Source organism: Chiloscyllium plagiosum, unplaced genomic scaffold, assembly GCF_037043375.1.
Source record: "Chiloscyllium plagiosum isolate Xiang-an unplaced genomic scaffold, Cpla_swu_hap1 HiC_scaffold_12, whole genome shotgun sequence".
Lineage (NCBI taxonomy): Eukaryota > Metazoa > Chordata > Chondrichthyes > Orectolobiformes > Hemiscylliidae > Chiloscyllium > Chiloscyllium plagiosum.
In genome coordinates, this window is record NW_028270150.1 from 14684474 (window position 1) to 14704902 (window position 20429).

The 20429-nt window shown below is 41.1% G+C and overlaps 1 protein-coding gene across 3 annotated transcripts in view; it reads right to left on the reverse strand.

Moving 5' to 3' along the window:
• Window positions 1-20429, reverse strand: part of ncam2a (neural cell adhesion molecule 2a) — a 1585154-nt gene that overhangs the window by 421281 nt on the left and 1143444 nt on the right. For all 3 annotated transcript variants that reach the window (XM_043701406.2, XM_087992469.1, XM_087992470.1), the window contains one exon: window positions 5137-5254. In XM_043701406.2, the coding sequence (XP_043557341.2) occupies window positions 5137-5254 (118 nt within the window). The remainder of the gene's footprint in view (window positions 1-5136; window positions 5255-20429) is intronic.

Sequence of the window (20429 nt, forward strand, 5' to 3'; positions counted from 1 at the left end):
AAGAGAATTTAATGTGTTAGTCCTGTCATAATTTTATAGGTTACTGTGAGATCTGCTGTCTTTGTTCAAAACTTGAGTGGATACAGTTCTAACTGATCCAACCAATCATACGTTAGTCCTGTCATCCCAGGAATCAGTCTGGTATACCTATGTGGCACTTCTTCCATAACCAAAATATCCTTGCTCAGATAAGGAGACCAAAACTGCACACAATATGCCTGCGGTTGTCTCACCAAGGCCCTGTAAACTGCAGCAAGACATCCCTGCTCCTGTAATCAAACCCTTTCACTATGAAGACCAACATACCATTTGCCTTCTTCACTGCCTGCTGCACCTGCACATTTATTTTTAGCAGCTGGTCTATAAGGACATGTGGATCTCATTGCATTGTGCCCTTTCCCAATCTATCACCATTAAGATAATAATCCACCTTCCTGTTTTTTGCTCCAAAAGTAGATAACCTCAACCTCAGATCTTAGAAAAACAGAAAATGGGAGTTGGGGTAGGCCGTTCAGTCCTGCTCCAACATTCAACATGATCATGACTGATCATCCAACTCAGTACCTGGTTCTCAATTGTGTTGCATACCCTTTGATCCCTTTAGCCCTAAACTATACTTAACTCCTTTTACAAGTGTCAATGTTTTGATCTCAACAGCTTTCAGTAGTGAAGAAATCCACAGATGTTGCACCCTTTGGGTGAAGAATCAAATAGTGTTCATTGCTACTATGGATTACTATTCATTACTGACATAAAACACTGAAAGTCAAATTATTATATAAACAATTAAAGTTTTAAGTACTGACATGCATGAATTAACGTATCAATTACTGATATGAATCAATTGAATTGTTAACAATTGAATTGAATGACTAAAGATGCTAATCACTGATCTTAATTAAACTATCCCTCACTGCCCTGTTTCAGACAGCATATACATATCAGATTCGAGCTGATCTGTGATGGCTCTGATTATGGGTGGCTTGCTAACACTCAACAGCCAAAGTGAACGTTTGTCCAAGGAGCACTCAGGAGAAGTAATGAGTCTGATGGAAGCACAGTCCAGTCAGAGGCATCATAGAACCAAAGGAAACTTATGAGCAAAGCCTTTGCACGTCTTTCAGCTCTGCTCTTCGTGTGTATGTGCCCTGTCAATTTGAAAACCTTACCAGGCTGGAAAGCTAACATGCAGAACACTCCCAATTAAATCACACACTTCTGCAGCTTGTACTGAACCTACCTCTTCAAACACATACTGTACGTTTATAAGCAGGTGTCTCCAGGCTTTTGATGACATGTTTATTAATCTGACTGCACAGCTGTATGTTTATCCCAATAGATAAGCACACTCAAACTCCAAGGTATGTAATCCATGTACAAATGCAATTGACATCTGTAATTGCTTTATGATATGTTTGTACTTCATCCTTTTCATCCTGTTGCATAAACCAATAGAACACCCATGAATGTACAGCTAATTTAGTTAATTGTGTTACATTCTCTTCTTTGACTCTAATTTTTTTGTGGCTGAGTGTCAGAATGATCCGTCATTCAATTCAGTTTTATTAAGTACCACAGTCAAACCACTATCTCCTCCACTGGATTATGAAGTGATTTTGGATTGATCTTCATGTTAAAGCCCTGTCATGTTGTAGTGGTCTACTATATCAGTGAGTAAGGTGCACACTAGAAAATAGGAACAGGCATTTTTTTTTATTATGTGTTCTGAGGATGCAGGTGCCTCTGGCTACAACCAGCATTTATTGCCCAATCCTCATTGTCATGGGAAAATGGTGGTCAGTTTACTTTTCAACTGCTGTGGTCCTTGGGGATTAGTATAATCCATTGTGCTCTTCATAACAAAGTTCAAGGATTTTGACACAGCGAAAATGAAGGAACGATGCACATTGGTCAAGAAAAAGCTGATCAGGCCAGACATGCCACCTAGTGCCTAGAGAAACCTCCTTATAAATACATGTGCATGAAGAGACAGGTTCTGTGTAGGTTGCAAGAGTGTGTATTACCTGATCTGGAAGCACTTCAATGTGCAGTGGTTATTAATTATGCAGAGGCTAAATTGGGAGTTCTGTAAACTGTCAGTAACATCAGTGTAACATCTATTCCCTCTCTCCCTCCTTGTGTCACCCATGGCTCAGTGAAAGCACTTTGACTTTTGAGGGACAGTTGTGGGATCACGTCCAGAGATTTAGTCCATGCTTACACCACAAATCGGAATACAGGGAAGGCTTCACAATGTCAGCAGCATTGTCTTTTGAGCAAGATAGGTTGGTATAAAATATCCCACGCTGTTTTTTGAAGAAGAGCAGAGGAATTTTGATTGGTGCCCCGACCAATATTTATTCTTCAATATTCTATCTGCATCCCTTGGTAATTATAGGAACTTTCTGTGTTAGTATTGCAATCTGATTATTCCTTGATTGACATTGTTTGGAGAAATCCTGAGATTGTGAAAATTGCAATGTATTTCCATTGAGAAAATATGAACATGACAGTAGCTAAAAAAAAAGAATTTCTAAAATGTAACAAAACAAGAGTTAGAATTCATGAGGCATCATTTACATAAAATCATTGTTTTAATCATAGAATACAGAACAGAAAAAGGCAATTTATCTCTTTGTAACTGAGCCGGCTCTTTCCACACAGCACTGCAATGTTCTTTCCTTCAATAGATAGCCATTCCCTTTTTACTGAATCTGGCTCCAACACTCTTTCAGATAATGCATTCCACCTCATATCAACTCACTGCGTAAGATCTTTGTACGGCTCCCCCTTAGAATTGTGTCTCATATTTACAAAACTGTCCCCATCGGGAAAAAAGCTTCTAAGGTATTTATCTCATCGAAATTCCCATGCTCTAAGCAAACTAACTTCGATTTTTCTAATCTCCACATTACTGAATGTTTCAACCCTTATAACATTCAATCAAGGCCCAAGGAATAGATTAGATTACTTACAGTGTGGAAACAGGCCCTTTGGCCCAACTAGTCCACACCAACCCTCTGCAGAGCAATCCACCCAGACTCATTCCCCTGCACCTAACACTATGGTCAATTTAGCATGGCCAATTCAACTAACCTGCACATCTTTGGACTGTGGGAGGAAACCAGAGCACCCAGAGGGGACCCACACAGACATGGGGAGAATATGCAAACTCCATACAAACAGTCGCCTGAGGCGGGAATTGAACCCGGGTTTCTAGTGCTGTGAGGCAGCAGTGCTAACCACTGTGCCACCGAGCCGCCCACAATGGAGTGTAATTTAGATACATATGAGGTGCTACATTTTGGTAAGACAAATCAGGGCAGGACTTACACGCTCCATGATAGGATCCTGGGGAGTGTTGGTTCATAGCTCCTTGAAGGCAGGGTCACAGGTAGATAAGACAGTGAAGAAGGCTTGCCTTTATTGGTCAGTGAGAATAAGAGTTTGAAAGTCATGTTGCCACTATACCAGCCATTGGTTACGCCACTTTTGGAATACTGTGTGCAGTTCTGGTCACCCTGCTCTTGGATAGATGTTGTTAAACTTGAAAGGGTGCAGAAAACATTTTCAAGGATGTTTCCTAAGTTATAGGGAGAAGCTGAATAGGCTGGGGCTGTTTTCTCTGAAGCATCAGAAACTGAGGGTGATTTTATAGAGGTTTATTAAATCCTGAGGGGCATGAATAGAGTGAATAGCTAAGGTCTTTTACGCAGGGCAGGGGAGTCCGAAACTAGAGGGCATAGGTTTAAAATGAAAGGGGAAAGATATAAAAGGGTCCTATGGGCAACTTTTTCATGCAGAGGATGGTGCTTATGTGGAACCAGCTGTCAGAGGAAGTGGTGGAGTTTAGTACAATTGCAGCATTTAAAAGGCATCTGGATGGGTATATGAACAGAAGGGTTTACAGGGATATGGGTCAAATGCTGGCAAATGGAACTAGATTAGTTTGGGATACCTGATCAGCAGGGATGAATTGGATCAAAGGGTCTATTTCCACACTGTATCATGCTATGACTGTATGACTGTCAACTTCCTCCACCACCTCCCTAAAACCTTAACCGCCTTGCTAAAGTGTACATCCAAAGTTAACTGACGCTACAGCCAGGACCTCGTTGATGCTTCTTTACTGGCTTGCTTTGTTACCCGAGACTAGATGTAAGAAGCAATTATAGAGTGTATGCCTTTGAATCAAGTTTCTCAACTTGTCCAGTTACTTTCAAATATTTAGTGTACAGAGTCAACATTTCGGGTATACCACAGTAACTAGTAAATTGGTTATTTGAATTTGTAGGAGAAAGTGAGGACTGTAGATGCTGGAGATCAGAGCTGAAAATATGTTGCTGGAAAAGCGCAGCAGGTCAGGCAGCATCCAAGGAACAGGAGAATCAACATTTCAGGCATAAGCCCGAAGAAGGGCTTCGTGAAGAAGGACCTATGCCCGAAACATCGATTCTCCTGTTCCTTGGATGCTGCCTGACCTGCTGCGCTTTTCCAGCAACACATTTTCAACCCCGTATTTGAATTTGTAGGCAGTCTAAAGCCTGGATGACTCAACATTGAGTTCTCTAATTTCAAATAACCTCCCTTCCCTTCCCCCGACTCCCTTCAAAGTCCCTCCCCCTCCCTTCCACTCCTCCCAGCCACCTACCGGATTCATTCCTCCCATTGACCAACTAGGTTGTATCCTCTGCCTGTCTTCACCCATCTCCACTTCACCACCCCTCCCCTGCCACCCCCTTTATCTGCAGCTCCCCTCACACACGCCCACCCCACCCCCGCAGTCCTCAAGAAAGGCTACACCCAAAACAGCAACTTCCCCACCTCCTGATGCTGCCTGGCCTGTTGTGTTCTTCCAGCGTCCTGCTGGTCTACTTTGGATTCCAGCAGTTTCGTTGTCTCTAACTTTCAAAGACTTGGCACAGTGTCACATAGCACAGAAGAGGCCCTTCATGCCATCTGTGCCATCCTATCTATGATAATCCCACCTATGCACATGCCTAACTAAGTCCCTGATTTTTACTGTGACAATAGTAGTTTTGTCACTGTCATCTCCTAGTTTTGTCACTGTCATCCATAACTCACCAAGGCTCCAGGACAAATCTGGAGGGTTGATGATCCTGACCTTGCCCTTACCTGTACCAGCTGATGTCAGGCTCGGGAGAGCCAGTGGCTGTGCACGTCAATGTCACGGACTCCTGGCGATCTGCCGTAGCATTCACTGATCTCTTGGGCACATGAATTACGGGAGGAACTGGAGGGAATTAGAATGGAGAAAGGGAAAGGAAGTTAGGTGCAAGGGTTTGTGGAGATCATCAAAGTTTATCACAGGCAGAAAACCACAATTTATAGAAACCAATTGCTATCCGTGATTCAATGAACTGTTATTGAACCTCCGGCTTTCCATGTGCTGTTAAACCAACCTTGTCTGATTTTTGTCTCACAACGCAATGCAGTCTGAACTGAAATGGGTCACTCAAAAACTGGACCAAGCAGAAACTTAAACCAACCAAAGTCAACGGAAGAAAATGCATCCTTTTTTGCTGATTTGGTGTGAGGTTCTGAATTAGAGAATGATACAGCACTGTGTCAGGTAATTTGGTCCATTGCACCCCTTCTAACACTTTAAAAGAACTACTCAATTAGTCCACTTGGTCTCCTGCTTTTGAATTCCTCCAGCCTGGCTGGTTCTTCCCTGCCAATAGTTGTGTATGAGTTGAAAGGCACTTGGTCCAAAAGCCAATTGTATTATGAGCTAGCCAGCAAGAGCAGCCCGGTGACTATTTGTCCCAGTGGAAAGGCCGAATCTATGAACTCAGTGAAATGATAACTAAATATTTGCCCTATTATTCAAGGCACAGCTATTCACTCGCAGTTTGGCAATCCCACAGGATTATCAGGAGTTGGGGATTTAGACGGTGCTGGGAGCAGTTTTTGGAGGAAAATCCAAGACAACCTTCACTGACTTTGAATATCTCTGTGCATTAATAACAAGGGTCGGCTGGCTGTAGTCCACAACATACAAGTCCATCATCAGTGCTGTCAGGGAAGGAGTACCAGGATCTTGAACTAACAACAGTAAAGGAATAGCAACATAACTCCAAGTCAGGAGGCAAAGTACAGGTGGTGGTGTGCTATTGAATCTGCTGTTCTTACTCTCTCTGGTAATTGAGATCATGTCTCTCAGAGGAGTTAAATAAACTTTGGTAAGTTGCAGCATGCAGCTTACAGAAGGCACACATGGCTACCTCTGTGTAATCGGGACAGAGGGAATGAATGGTCAATATTCTGTTTGTATACTTGCTGAAATATAAATGTTGATTTATTGTCACATGTACCTAAGTACATGATAAGTTTTGTTTTGTGTGTGGTACAAGAAATTATACCACACAAAGTGCATTTGGTGACTGAACAGAGTGAAGAATACGATATTGCAGCTGCAGAGAAGTTGCACAAAAAGCAGGATCAACATCAGATTTGAAATTTGAGAGCTTCATTCAGCGGGGAAGAAGCTGCTTCTGAACCAATTGGTAGGTGTGTTTAAGCTTTTGTATCTTCTGCCTGAGGGAAGCGGTCGGAAGGGATTATAGTTGGGGTGTAAGGGGTCTTTGATGATCACTGAAAGTGTAAAAAATTGACCTGGGTATGTCCTGTCCTCTAAAAGAAGGGCAAATCAAACCCAGCCAATTACTGTCAGTCTAATTTTGATCAGCAACAAAGTCATGAAAACTGTCAGTGACAATGCTATCAAATAGCTTTTCCCCAATAATAACCTGCTCACTGATGCTCAGTTGAGTCCATTAGGCTCATTCAGTCTCTGACATCTGTGCAGCCTGGATCCAACTATGAACAGAAGAGCTGAACTCAAGTGGTGGGATAAGGGTGACTGTCCTTGACACCAAGGCAGTGTGTGATCAAAAGTGGTAGCAAGAAGCCTGAGTAAAAACGTCAATGAGAATCTGGGGGTAGGCACTGTAGAAACTGTCCGGCGGTTGTAGAGTTAGGCAGAACAAGGACAGTGGTTGTTAGCAGCTCATTGAATTGAATTATTGGAGAGTCCTGGTCAATCCACTGGATTGGAGAAAGTGAGGACTGCAGATGCTGGAGATCAGAGCTGAAAATGTGTTGCTGGAAAAGCGCAGCAGGTCAGGCAGCATCCAAGGAGCAGAAGAATCGACGTTTCGGGCATGAGCCCTTCTTCAGGAAGGGCTTTCCTGGAGAAGGGCTCACGCCCGGAACGTCGATTCTCCTGCTCCTTGGATGCTGCCTGACCTGCTGCGCTTTTCCAGCAACACATTTTCAGCTCCAATCCACTGGATTGCCAACTCTTGATTGATTAGCAGTGTTTTGGAATAGTGGGGCAAAATGTCAACCACCTGTTGTCTCAGTCTTAAGACATCAGTGCAGGAGTTCGGTAGGGTAATACCTTAGACTCAAAGGATCTTCAGCTGCATCATTGATGATTTTTCCTCCAAGATAATGTCAGAGGTGGGAATATTCATTGACTGTGCAATGCTCAGCACCATTCATCACTCCTCAGCCTCCATTTTCAAAGGCAGCACGACCTGGACAAGAATCAGGCTGAGGCAGATAAATGGTAAAAACAATGACTGCAGATGCTGGAAACCAGAGTCTAGATTAGAGTGGTGCTGGAAAAGCACAGCAGTTCCGGCAGCATCCGAGGAGCAGTAAAATCGACGTTTCGGGCAAAAGCCCTTCATCAGGAATACAGCCCTTCATCAGTATTCCTGATGAAGGGCTTTTGCCCGAAACGTCTATTTTACTGCTCCTCGGATGCTGCCTGAACTGCTGTCCTTTTCCAGCACCACTCTAATCTAGACTGAGGCAGATAAATGGAAAATAACACTTATACCATACAAGTGCTGGGTAATGATGTTCATCAAAAAGAGATTCTAACCATCAGCCTTGACATTAATGACATTACTATTGTAATTGAAATGAGGTTGGCCAGATGGATCTCTCAGAATAGGAATTTCCTGATTGGGGCTGTTAATTTAGTCCAATCAGGAAGCCTTGGCTGACAGATAAAAAAAAGTCAGACAATCTGGGAGCTGGCTCTGAACAGGCAGTACTAGATTCAAGGACTGCTCATGTGTGAATAAAAGGAGACTTAGTGACGGGATACTAGTCTCTGTGGAGTTATTTCAATTGCCTTCATTGAAAAGTTTACCATCAAACTCCTAAGGGTTACCACTAACTATAAATTAAACTGGACCAGCCAAATAAATACTGTGCACCTAAAAACAAATGGATATTTGAAATTCTGTGGCAAGTAATTTTCTGTTTGATTTCACAAAGCATTTCCACTAAGCAGGACACTTGACTGCATGGATGCAGCTTCAACACTACTCAAGAATCTTAGCATCGTCCAAGACAAAGAAGGCCACTTGACTGGTACCCCAACATTCACTCCCCACATCAATGATGGCTGTGCGCACAATCTACAAAATGCACTGTAACAAATCACCAAAGCTCCCTGAACAGCACCTTCCAAATCCATTTCCTCCATTAATTGGAAGGACAAGGGTGGTAGATACATGGGGATACTTCTACCTGTAGTTCCCCTCCAAGTCATGCACCATCTTGATTTGGAAGTCTGTGTCCACTTTTTCATGGATACTGAGTCAAAATCCCACAACTCTCTCCTTTACAGCATTATGGTGTTACCTACACCAAATAGACTGCAAACAGTGCAAGGAGGCAGCTCACCACCAGCTCCTTAAGACAATTAGTGACACCCATATCCCACGAATTAATGAATGAGAGCACATGCATTTCTTCAGGGTATAGGCCTCGGAGTTATATTTCATTTTCCAGCCTGAAGGGAAACTGGGGATGAAGCCAGCACCATTTAACATGGCCATGATTGAGATCTGATAATGAAGCAGAGACTGGGAAGTCAAGTTGACATTTCCTTCCTTGATATAAGTCTTCCTAACACCTGACAGCTGATTTACTTAATAGCATGCTCGATGAAGTGACAACAGCTGTTTTTTTTGTTTGAATACATTGCTATGATTTTTAAATTTTCTGGATGGTTGACATTAAATATTACAAGCTGCTTTATTTATAATAGCATAGCACTTAATTGGCAACAGCACACAGTCACAGTGCTCAATGGAGGTGACATGGAAACACTCTCCTCTGTTACAGTCACTTCACAAACTGTCAGTTTCAAAACATCCGTAATATCATTGTTTGCACTCTGCTGCCAAGAGACTAAAAGGGATACAGTGAACACTCTGGTTAAATGATTAAAATTGAACAATTTGGAGCCAGGATTGAGGCAGTCTAGGATTTGAATGAAATTAAGAGGAATTACCTGAATATATTATGTAAATTTGTCATATTTGAATATCTAATAATTATAATCTCTGCTGGGAGCTCAAATCTATTTTGTTTGTGGTGTTGCTTGGTTTTGGATCACGGGGATGGCAGTCCTGAGCACAAAATGCTTATAATATGAATAATAAGTACTTTGCAGAAGCCTGCAGGGAAGCTCATTTAATTGGTTATTTTGAAAAGACTCATGTGACAAGAAGTTTTTATGGCACATTTTTAATATCCGTACCCCTGGACCAGGAAGCCTGGGTCCAAGTCCCACTCACTCCAGATGTGGGTAATAATGTCTCTGAACAGCTTAAGTAGACAACACCTAGACTCCGTGACTCCAAAAGTCTCAGAAAAAAAATCTCTTTATCAGTAAGACAACTTGATAGGTTAGTAATGTTGCAGATTCCCATTTAATGTATTCCTAGGAGCTATCATCAATGTCCATGGACCATTGCACAAACATCCTTGGCTCTGTAATATTCTTATATTTAATACATTGACATGTTTGAAGAAAATGAAGGATGAATAGTGTCTAACTAAGGTGGGAAGGGGCTTTGACAATGTTGGCTGCTTTCCCATGGCAGTGGAACAACTTCACAATGCAAGGGGAAGATCCCTTGCCATCTTTTATCACAAACAACTAGAAATAGGCCATACTCCTTGATGTCCTTAAAATCAAAATATTCGCCTCTCTCTTATTGAATATACTCAGTGACTTGGCATTCTCTACCTCTGGTAAATAATTCCACAGATACATTATCCTTTGAGTGAAGGAAAGATTTCCTCATCTCAGTCCTAAATGGTCTACTCAATATCCTGAGACTGTGCCCTGTTGGACTAGACTTCCCACCAAGTCTGTCCAGCTTTGTTAGAATTGTATAAGTTTTAATCAAAGCCACTCTCATCCTCTGAACTCTGATAAATTGGCAACCATGCAGCCAGTGCACACCATAACCTATCGGCTGAGAACAACTCAAAAGTGTCCTCTGACCTCATTCAAACTGATCGGGGCAAGCATCCCAGTTCAGGATTGCAAGACCAAAAACATCCAAAGTCAGAATCAAACCACTGTCTACCAAAGCTCTTTCTCGCCCATTCTTTTTGCTAGTTCAATAGTCATTCTCAAGTCACTGCTGTCGTTTTCTCTCTTTTGACAAGAACAGCCTTGATGCTGTTATAACACTATGATGGCTCATGGCAAATGCCTCCATTCAATAGCTCCTACCCAATTTTAAATGTGGTCTGTGCAGCCAACAGGAGGGAGCCCTTTCAGAACAGAATATGAATAAAGGACAGGCTACAAACGTTAAAGGCTGCTTTTGTTGTCTCTTATTGCCCAGGACAAAACAGGCCACCCTGGGAGAAGCTACCAGACATAAACACTTGAACAATCTGATTTCAAACTAGATAGAAGCTTAATTTTCCCAGCATGGATCCTTTCAACTCTCTGCTTGCAATTGGAAGCACCACACTTAGAAGCCTGTTGAGTCCATCTGAAATGCCACAATTGCTCAAGGAAATAAGGGAGGCGTTGAGAGATTTACATGTGTGCAACCTTTATTTATTACTTTGCTTCTGTGGGGCTGCTGTAAAACTAAATGAAATTTCGAAGTTACCTCACTGTGATTTATGGGTTTGCAAATGATTAAAGGGACCAGGCTTTTCCTTTTTTTGAGTTTAAGAATGGCAAGACACACGGGCTGCTGTCAGTTTCCTTCTGTGTTTGACTGACAAATGGCAATTCCATGTTTCTTACGCATTTTATATGACATTTCCACATTACTTAGTCATTTTTAAAAAATGTTCAAATCCTAACGTGTCTGCTAGTGAGTATTACAGCTCAGGAGGTGCCTGTATATGCCAGTTCGCCGTAAGGAAGTTCAGTCAGTCCTATTTTTCTGCTCTAACCAGAACCATGCAGCTTTATTTCCTTCAAATGGCAATCCACGTTCCTTTTGAAATTTTTCAAATCTCCACCTCAACCACTCTTGAAGGCAGTGAGTTGAGTTCTCGTGTAAGAAATTTAATTGAGTTTCAAAAGAACAATTGGATAAAGGGAAAAAATGGTGCCAATAAAATGTTATGGAAATACCATTGGAAAGGTTCTGTCCTTGAGTGTTCTGGCTGGCATCAGTCTTACATCAACGTGCTTGACGTTTTGATATAACTGCCCATTGGCTGGTACCCTGTCACCAAGTCACCCTTCATTTACTTGTGTGCAGTACCCTGGCTTTGGCCAGCCAGCTCGGAGTCAGTCTTCTGAACTGAGGAGATTCTGAAACTCTTGATTATATTTTTTAAAACCGGCTGCTCATGTCACTTTCTAATATAATACCCCTCCACTACTGTCATTTAATTATAATGCTGTAATGCTTATTTTTCCCAGCGAAAGTGAAGACTGCAGATGCCTCCTGATGAAGCGCTTTTGCCCAAAATGTCGATTTTCCTGCTCCTCGGATGCTGCCTGACCTGCTGTGCCTTTCCAGCACCACTCTAATCTGGACACTTATTTTGCCCAGTGCCCAAATTGTGTGTGTGTAGGTTCAAGACACAATGAAAACGCCAGGTACGTGAATAACTTTATTAATACTTCACCACCCAGGATAAATAGCCATGTGGCCAAGGAATCATTAACAGGCAGAGCTCCATCGGCCAATGCCTATGTGAACAAAGAAGTGAAAGGGAGGGCAGGGATTAAATCAAAATCAAGTTGGAGAGGAAAATAAAGCAGTACGGTGCTCATCTCTCTCTAAAGGCATCAACAGTAGTATGGACACCGCATGCTTCTTCTCCAGACCCACGAGGAGATCCTCCAACCTGCCCACTCCCCTTTGCACCGGGTGACCAAAGATCAGGAGCGTAGGGTTGAAGTGTAACCAAAAACACAAAAGGTGGTTCTTCAGATAACTAAAAAGGAAGCAGCAATACCCTCTTCTAATCTCAGTGGGTTTCTTTCAAAGGGTCTTCTAAACAAACAAATCTTGATTCACTTGGGAAGATGTGACAGCAGATGAATTATTAAGATGTTTCATTTCATAGTCAGTGAAGCTACTGATCAAGGCCAGGGCTTCTGGCATGATGGAAAGCCTTTTTTTACCATAACAGAAGAATATCAGAAATCCTAAGACCCAATCACAAACCCAACGATCCTCATTTTTGCGGGGTACCATTGGTAACCAGTCATACAGGTTTCTACAAGACAGCTAGCTATTTTGATGATCAGCTGCTTATTTTCAAATCAGATTTTGAAGCCCTTCGTGTCTGGACCCCACCGTGTGGAGATCAAACCAGGCAGAAAATAATCTGCTCTCGATGCGTTGTTTTTGCATTCCTAAGGTATGGTTTTGAATAGCTGAGGTATTCCTGTGGATATAGTTGTCAGAAATCTGAGGCGTGGAGAACAGGTCTCTATGGGAGGGAGTGTCTAGTATGGGTAAGGCATGAGGATCTAGGATTCTATTGAGATGTTAATTTTCCTCTGCAATGTTTGTCTACAGATAAGATTGTGTATAGGAGATGCATAAACTCATTGGAATTGTGTAGCTGTCAAGGAGTGTAAAAACCTCTTCAGAAGTGGCAAGAACTGTAAACCAATGCCAAGAAGATTAGATCTGTCAAGATTTGTCTTGATGCACTTATATATGGTCTGATTTGCTAGATAGTGGGCAAAACAATACTTTTCACTGTATCTCAGCACATGTGACAATAATCAAATCAAATCAAATCAAGTATCAAGAATTGTCTAGATGTATTGACCTGTCAAGAACTATCAAAAAATGTAAAGTATCAAGCTGTAAAGAACAGTGAAGACTGCAAAAAAGTGCAATCTGTCAAGAACTGTTAAGAGCGGCCAAGAAGTGCTAAGCACCATGAACACCTGTTAAAAGGATGTGCCTTTAATAACTGAGAGTGCTTTTTCTTCTCAATAGAATGTAGTTTCCAATTTAGAACTTTAAGTAATCAACTTCTGTTTTTTTCCTACAGACATGGATCCTGGATGAGTTGGTATTGAGGGTGAAAAGAGGGAAGGAAGGTGGGTGTAAGTAGGCATAAAGTTAAGTTAAGAGGTTTAAGCGTCAATGGAGATGGGTATAGAAGAATAGCCATTTTGGGGCACAGAACAAAGGACAAAGAACAAAGAACAATATAGCACAGAAATAGACCCATTGGTCCTCCAAGCTTGCACTGACACATTTTGCCCTTCCATATTAAAACTGTCTTCACTGACAGGATCCATATCCTCTATTCCCTTCCTATTCATGTGTTTGTCCAGGTGTTTCTTGAATGCTTCAATTGTGTCGGCTTCCACCACCTCCTCTGGCAAAGTGCTCCAGGCACTCTCCACCCTTTCTTTGAAAAACTTGCCTCTTACATCTCTTTAAGCATTCCCTCCTCGTGCCTCAAACCTGTGACTCCTAGTAATTGACACTGCCACCCTAGGAAAATCCTCCTACTTTCCACTCTATCCATGCCATTCACAATCTTAGAAACTTCTATTCGGTCACCCCTCAACCTCCTGTGTTCCAGTGAAGACAAACCCAGTCTATCCAACTTTTCCCAAGGGTTCTGCCATTCACTGTATAATTTCCACCTGTACTTGACCTTCCAAAATGCACCACCTCACATTTGTCTGGATTAAGCTCCATCTGTCATTTTTCTGCCCATGCCTCCAATACTACATCATGCAGTTTCCTCTGACAATCCTCCTCACTATCTGCAACTCCACCAATCTTTGTACCATCTGCAAACTTACTCATTAGACCAGCCACGTTTTCCTCTGAATCATTCATGTCGACCACAAACAGCAGAGATCCCAGCACTGACCCCTGTGGAACACCACACGTCATAGCCCTCCATTCTGAAAAGCATTGTTCCACCACTACCCTCTGTCTCCTATGACAAAATCAGTTCTGTATCCATCTTGTGAGCTCACTCCTGATACCTTTTTACCAGTATGTCACGTAGACAACATCGACCTCATTAATAATCTTCATCACCACCTCAAAAAACTCAATCAATTTAGTGAGGCACAACCTCCCCCGCACAAAACCATGTTGGCTATCACTAATCAGTCTATTTGCTTCTCATGGGACATATGGAGGCATTTGGAAATGAGTAGAGAGGCCTATGCTGGCAGAGGGAGTGTGATGGGCCATGGGAGATTGGAAGAGGGCATTAAGTGGTGTAGATTGATATGGATGAAAATATGGGTATGAGACCTCAAGGAATATGATATTCTTCTATTTTAATTTTTCTACATGATGGTTGAAATTGAGATTGGTTTCAACTCAGCTTAGCTTGGGAACTGATTGCTTCTTCACCCCTTCCTAGGTCAATCTAGTCTGTGTCACAGAACAAAAATAGGAAACGCAGGTGGCTATTTTTAGAGTATAAGATCATGGAATCGAGTATTCCCTTACCTCTATACCCCTGATCTGGGAAAGATGATTGGGCCTAAGAATCGACTTGGCTCAATGAGTACACAATACTCCAGATATAGTCTCATTAGTACTTTGAACATTTGAAGCAGCACTTCTTTTCTCATGTACTTAAATCCTCTTACGATAAATACAGACATAGCGCCTGGCTTCTGAATTGCTTGCTACACCTGTATGATAGCTTTCTGTGACTTATGAACAAGGAGACTGAAGTCTCTTGGAATATCAACTCTTTTCAATCTCTCACCATTTAAGAAATACTCTGCATCATCATTCCTCCCACCCCTGTTGGTGAGTACAGAATTATCCATGTCATATTTCATCTGTCATGCTCTTGTGAAATAAGCAACCGAAGAGTACGGGGTTAGTGATAACTCTGAATCAAAAGTGCTGGGATAAAACCCTGAAGAGGCTACTTGAAGCTATGTACATTTAAGTGAATGATCACTCCAGAAATATGTTATCAGTATTCACAATCTAGGAGTTAGGGTTACAAATACTTTAAAGTTATTGAGGAATTAAAGGAAGAGATTCTGGTGTGAGCACTGTACAACAGATAATTTTACATATTGAATAAGGGCTGTTTTGGGGTTGATAAAGGAGTACTTTGAATTATACTGTTACAGTATCTCTAAATCTTTCCATTTTGAGTGAAAAGTAAATAGATGTGTTATTCTATTTTACCTTTATTTCCTTTGCTGAAAAACACCCTCCATTTTATTGCTAAAACAAAATCTGCAACATTGTGTGTTTTCATCTTAGTGAGAGACTACCTCATTGAAACAAAAACAATACATGATCAATCAATCCATATTTTCAATCTGATATTTGACTTGACCAGTAATCAGCATCTGAGACCATAATAGGTTAGCTTGACTTAATCCATTTGAACCCTAGCTATATCCTCCTGCAGTGGACATTCCCACCAAGATTTGTAATTTCTACAAATTTGGAAAAGTTACAATTGGCCCCACGTTAGAATTCATTGGTGCAGATTAGGAACAGCTGGGTCCCCAACACCAGTCCTTGTAACCACTGGTCACAGCCTGCCAATTGTAGAAGGACCCAGTTTTGCCTACTTGCCTGCATTCTGCCTGTTAACCAACTCTCATTCAATTCTGTAATACTACTCCTTACCCATGCACTTTAATTTTGTTTTTAAAACGACTTTAAGAGGTCTTCTGAAAATCAAAATAAAGCACACCCACTCATTTCTCATTATTGACTCTGCAGTTAAAATCCTCAAAAAGCACTATCACGTTTGTTAAACATGATCCTTGTAAATGCATGAGGTGTAGATTAATCTGAATTAAGGAATTTGTAAAGTAAACTGTTGCAGATTGGAAAAATAAAATAGTAAAATGTTTGACAGATGGTGAGTAATGGCTAGTATTTGAAGATGTAAAGCTTGATTGCCAAAATAAATAACATATTTTCCTTTCAAACATAAATATCAATCAGGAAAGGTAAGATAAGGAATAGTAAGTATGTCAAAGGAGACTTGCCAATTTTCTAAAACAAATTATCATCCTGCTGATTGGGATCATTTTGGAATTCAGTAAAGGAGCACTAAGAAATGAATAAAGAAGGAGAATGGCATATTAATGGAAAATAACAAGGTATATGAAGAATGGATTGTAAAAGCAAAAATATCTAACAGGATGATTGTCATTCTTTTCTAAATACCCAATAATCACATCCATTATAGTGCAATAGCATTTTCCTTACAATTGCCAAAAGACTAATGACTGTAATTCCATAATTTTTCAAGCCTTCTTTTTGTTTAAAAAGATGAGGTTACATTTGCGGCCTTGCAATCTGCAGATGACTCTACAGATAAATTGAATTTTGAAAGATGATCTCAAATCCATTCGCTATCACTTTCGACACTTGAGGGTGAAGGTCAATAGTTTCTGGGGATTGTCAACTTGCAGTCCCATTAATTTCTATAACATATCTTTATGCACAATAATTTCTTTCAATTCCGAATTCTCACTGGACTCCTGTATCCTAATTACTTTAAGGATATTTCTTGTGCCATCCTTTGTGAACATAGGCACAAAGTACTTATTTAGATGAGGACTCTGTCTTTTCTCCTTTCTCTCATATAAATTCTCATCTTTTTGTCTGGAATAGATCCACATCTGTCTTTGCTCATCTTTTCCATATTACAAGCCTATAGAAGCTGTTACAGTCTATTCTTAATGCATCTTGTTATTTTGCATTAATATTCTGTTCTCTTTCTTGTGAATTTCTTTACCTTCCTTTACTGAATTCCAAAATGTTCCCAAACATTAGGCTGACATTTGTTTTTGGCATATTTAAAAATTTCTTTCTTTGATGTACTTACTTTTCCTTACATTACTTTTCCTGTTAGGTATTTGTTGCCTGAAAGGAAAGTATGTCTTTTTTTTTAATCAAGCATTAAATCTTTAAATACCTACAATCTGTCAGACACTTTAATGTTTTATTTTCCAATCTACCACAGCTTAATTATTCCTTATACCTTTATAAATGCCTTCAATTAGAGTTAAACCTTACGTTCAGCTTATACTACCTCTTTTTCAAACATGATGGAAAATTCTGATTACTATTTCCTAAATTTTTTTCTATGGCAAGATTAATTAATCATCACTTTCCATAATACTGGATCTAAATTAGTTACTTTCTCAACAACTTGCTCCAGGACACTATCTCAAACACATTTCAGGAATTATTTCTCTACAGCAGACACTGATTTACCCTGAGTTATATCTTTATTGAAATCATTCATAATTATTGCATTCAACCTGCTACATACATCACCATTCTTCTGATTTATGATTAGATTGCCTACAGTGTGGAAACAGGCCCTTCGGCCCAACAAGTCCACACCGACCCTCTGAAGAGCAACCCACCCAGACACATTCCCCTACATTTAGCCCTGCACCTAACACTACGGGCAATTTAGCATGGCCAATTCACCTAACCTGCACATCCTTGAACTGTGCGAAGAAACCGGAGCACCCGGAGGAAACCCACGCAGACACGGGGAGAACGTGCAAACTCCACACAGACAGTTGCCCAAGGCAGGAATTGAACCCGGGTACTTTACCATCAACTTTTAGCAGCTTATAAACCACCCTTACCATTACTTGCTGCTGCTTGCTGCTTCTTAGTTCTACCCAAGCAGATTTTATACCCTAGCTTTCCAAGAAGAATTCCCTTCTCACTCATGCACTTCTATAATTATCAACAGTACCCCACCTCCGTTCCTATATTTCCATCCCTCTCAAATGTCAAATGTCTTCCATATTCATTTGATCAACCTATAGCCATATATCTGTAATGGCAATTAAATCATTATCTTTCTACATCTCTTGCCATTTAACACTATTCTGTAATTTGACCCTGCTTGATTCTATTGTTTGTTTATTGTTGCTTTCCAATTTTAATTCCAGCTGTTCTACTTCACAGCTTTTTAAATAGTTTTCAGAAATCTTTCTGGTTTCCCTCTCTTGGTGCTATCCTGCTGACATGCTAATTTAAACTTTTTTAGCAAGTATTAGCAAGTCTCCTCACAAGGATTTTAGCCCTAGCCCTCCCAAGCTATAATCCATCTGCCCGAGACCCAGTCCCAAAACCCCAAAAGTCTGAAGACCTCCAACTATGTTACCGTTTGCTCAATCTTCTCATTTGTATATTCACTGGAAGATGGTACTGAGATCAATTCTGATATTACTGACTTACAGATTCTGCTTTTCAGTCTCTGGCCAAGCTCCCTAAATTCTAATTTCTGTCCCCCATCCCTTTTTCTGTCTATGTAATTGGCATCATGTGAAACATGACTTATGGTTCTTCACTCACCACAAAAGAATGTCCAGCAATCACTCTATGATATACTTGACCCTGGCACCAAGCAGGTAGCATACTATCATGGAGCCACTTCTACAACCACAGCAATGTCTATTTGTTCCACTGGCTTTTCTTTATTCTCCTGTGCAATGTGAGTATCACTGGTTGGCCTCTATTTATTGCCCATTCCTAGTTGCCCTTGAGAAGATGATGGTGAGCTGCCTTCTTGCTACCCATGTATTGTAGGTAAACACACAATGTCATTAGGGAGAGAATTGGAATGACCAACTGCTTTGGCCTTTCCATTCTTAGACTCATAGCGACAGAGTCATATAGCAGGGAAACTGGCCCTTTGACCCAACTCGTTCATACTGACCCGGTTTCCTGAATTGAGCTAGTCCCATTTCCCATTTCACATTTCACCCATATCCTTCTAAACCTTTCATATCCACATACCTGTTCAAATGTCTTTTAAAAGTTGCAATTGTAACCATCTCTACCAGATCACTCCATATACACACCATTCTCTGTGTGAAGAAGTTGCCACTTAGGTCCCTCTTAAATTGTTCCGCTTTTACCTTAAACCCATGCCCTCTAGTTTTGGACTCATCAACCCTGGGAAAAAGCCCTTTGCAATTCATCTTATTGAAGACTCTCATAATTATATAAACCTCTATGAGGTCATGCCTCAGTTTTACATGCTTCAGGGCAAAAAATCTCAGCCTATCCAGCTCACCCCATAACCCAAACTCTCCAGTCTCCATAAGATCCTTGTAAATCTTTTTTACACCCTGTCCAGTTTAATAACTTCTTTCCTCCAGCAGAACAATCAGAATTGTATGCAGTGCTCCAAATGTGGCCTTACGAATGCCTTGTATAGCTGTAACATAATGCCCTACTGCAGTACTCAGTGCTCTGACAGATGAAGGTAAGTGTGCCAAATGCCTTCTTCACCATCCTGTCTACCTGGTGACACCACTTTCAAGGAACTATGCACCTTGTACAGTTGCAGTAAGACTTTCCCACTCCTAAATTGCAAAGCCCCCGAAATAAGGGCCAACACTCTACTAGCCCTCCTGTCCACCTGCCTCACCCACATGCCGGTTCCCCTGCCCCCATGCCTTTGCAACCTTATCTGGGAAAGTGAGCTAATTGTGATGACTGAAACTTTCCTTACATTTCTCTAGTGAAGCAGCATCTTTACCAGTGTCCAAATAGAAACCTGGTTACTTAGTGAGATAGACACAGGGGACTATTGGCCTGCACCTTCTAGATTGCTTCTTGGCCACCCCTCACTCTCTTGCCTACCTGGTCTTAATCCACTTTGTTAAATACGGGCACACCTGACTGTGCAAGGAATAATGGCAACCCAATAGCAGATATTAACATGAGCAGGAGATTGAGCTGTGGATGTCAATTTGAGTTCAGAGGCAGCTCAATGGTTCAGGAAAGATGAACCAGCCATTTGGATAAAAACTGTCTCAAAGGTAGAAGACAGAGGGTGGTGGTAGAAGTTTATTTTTCACACTGGAGGCCTGTGACCAGTGGAGTGCCACAAGGATTGGTGCTGGGTCCACTGCTTTTCGTCATTTATATAAATGATTTGGATATAAACAGAGGAGGCATAATTAGTAAGTTTGCAGATGACACCAAATTTGGACATGTAGTGGACAGCAAAGAAGGTTACCTCAGATTACAACAGAATCTTGACCAGATGGGCCAATGGGCTGAGAAGTGGTGGATGGAGTTTAAATTAGATAAATGTGAGGTGCTGCATTTTGGGAAAGCAAATCTTAGCAGGAC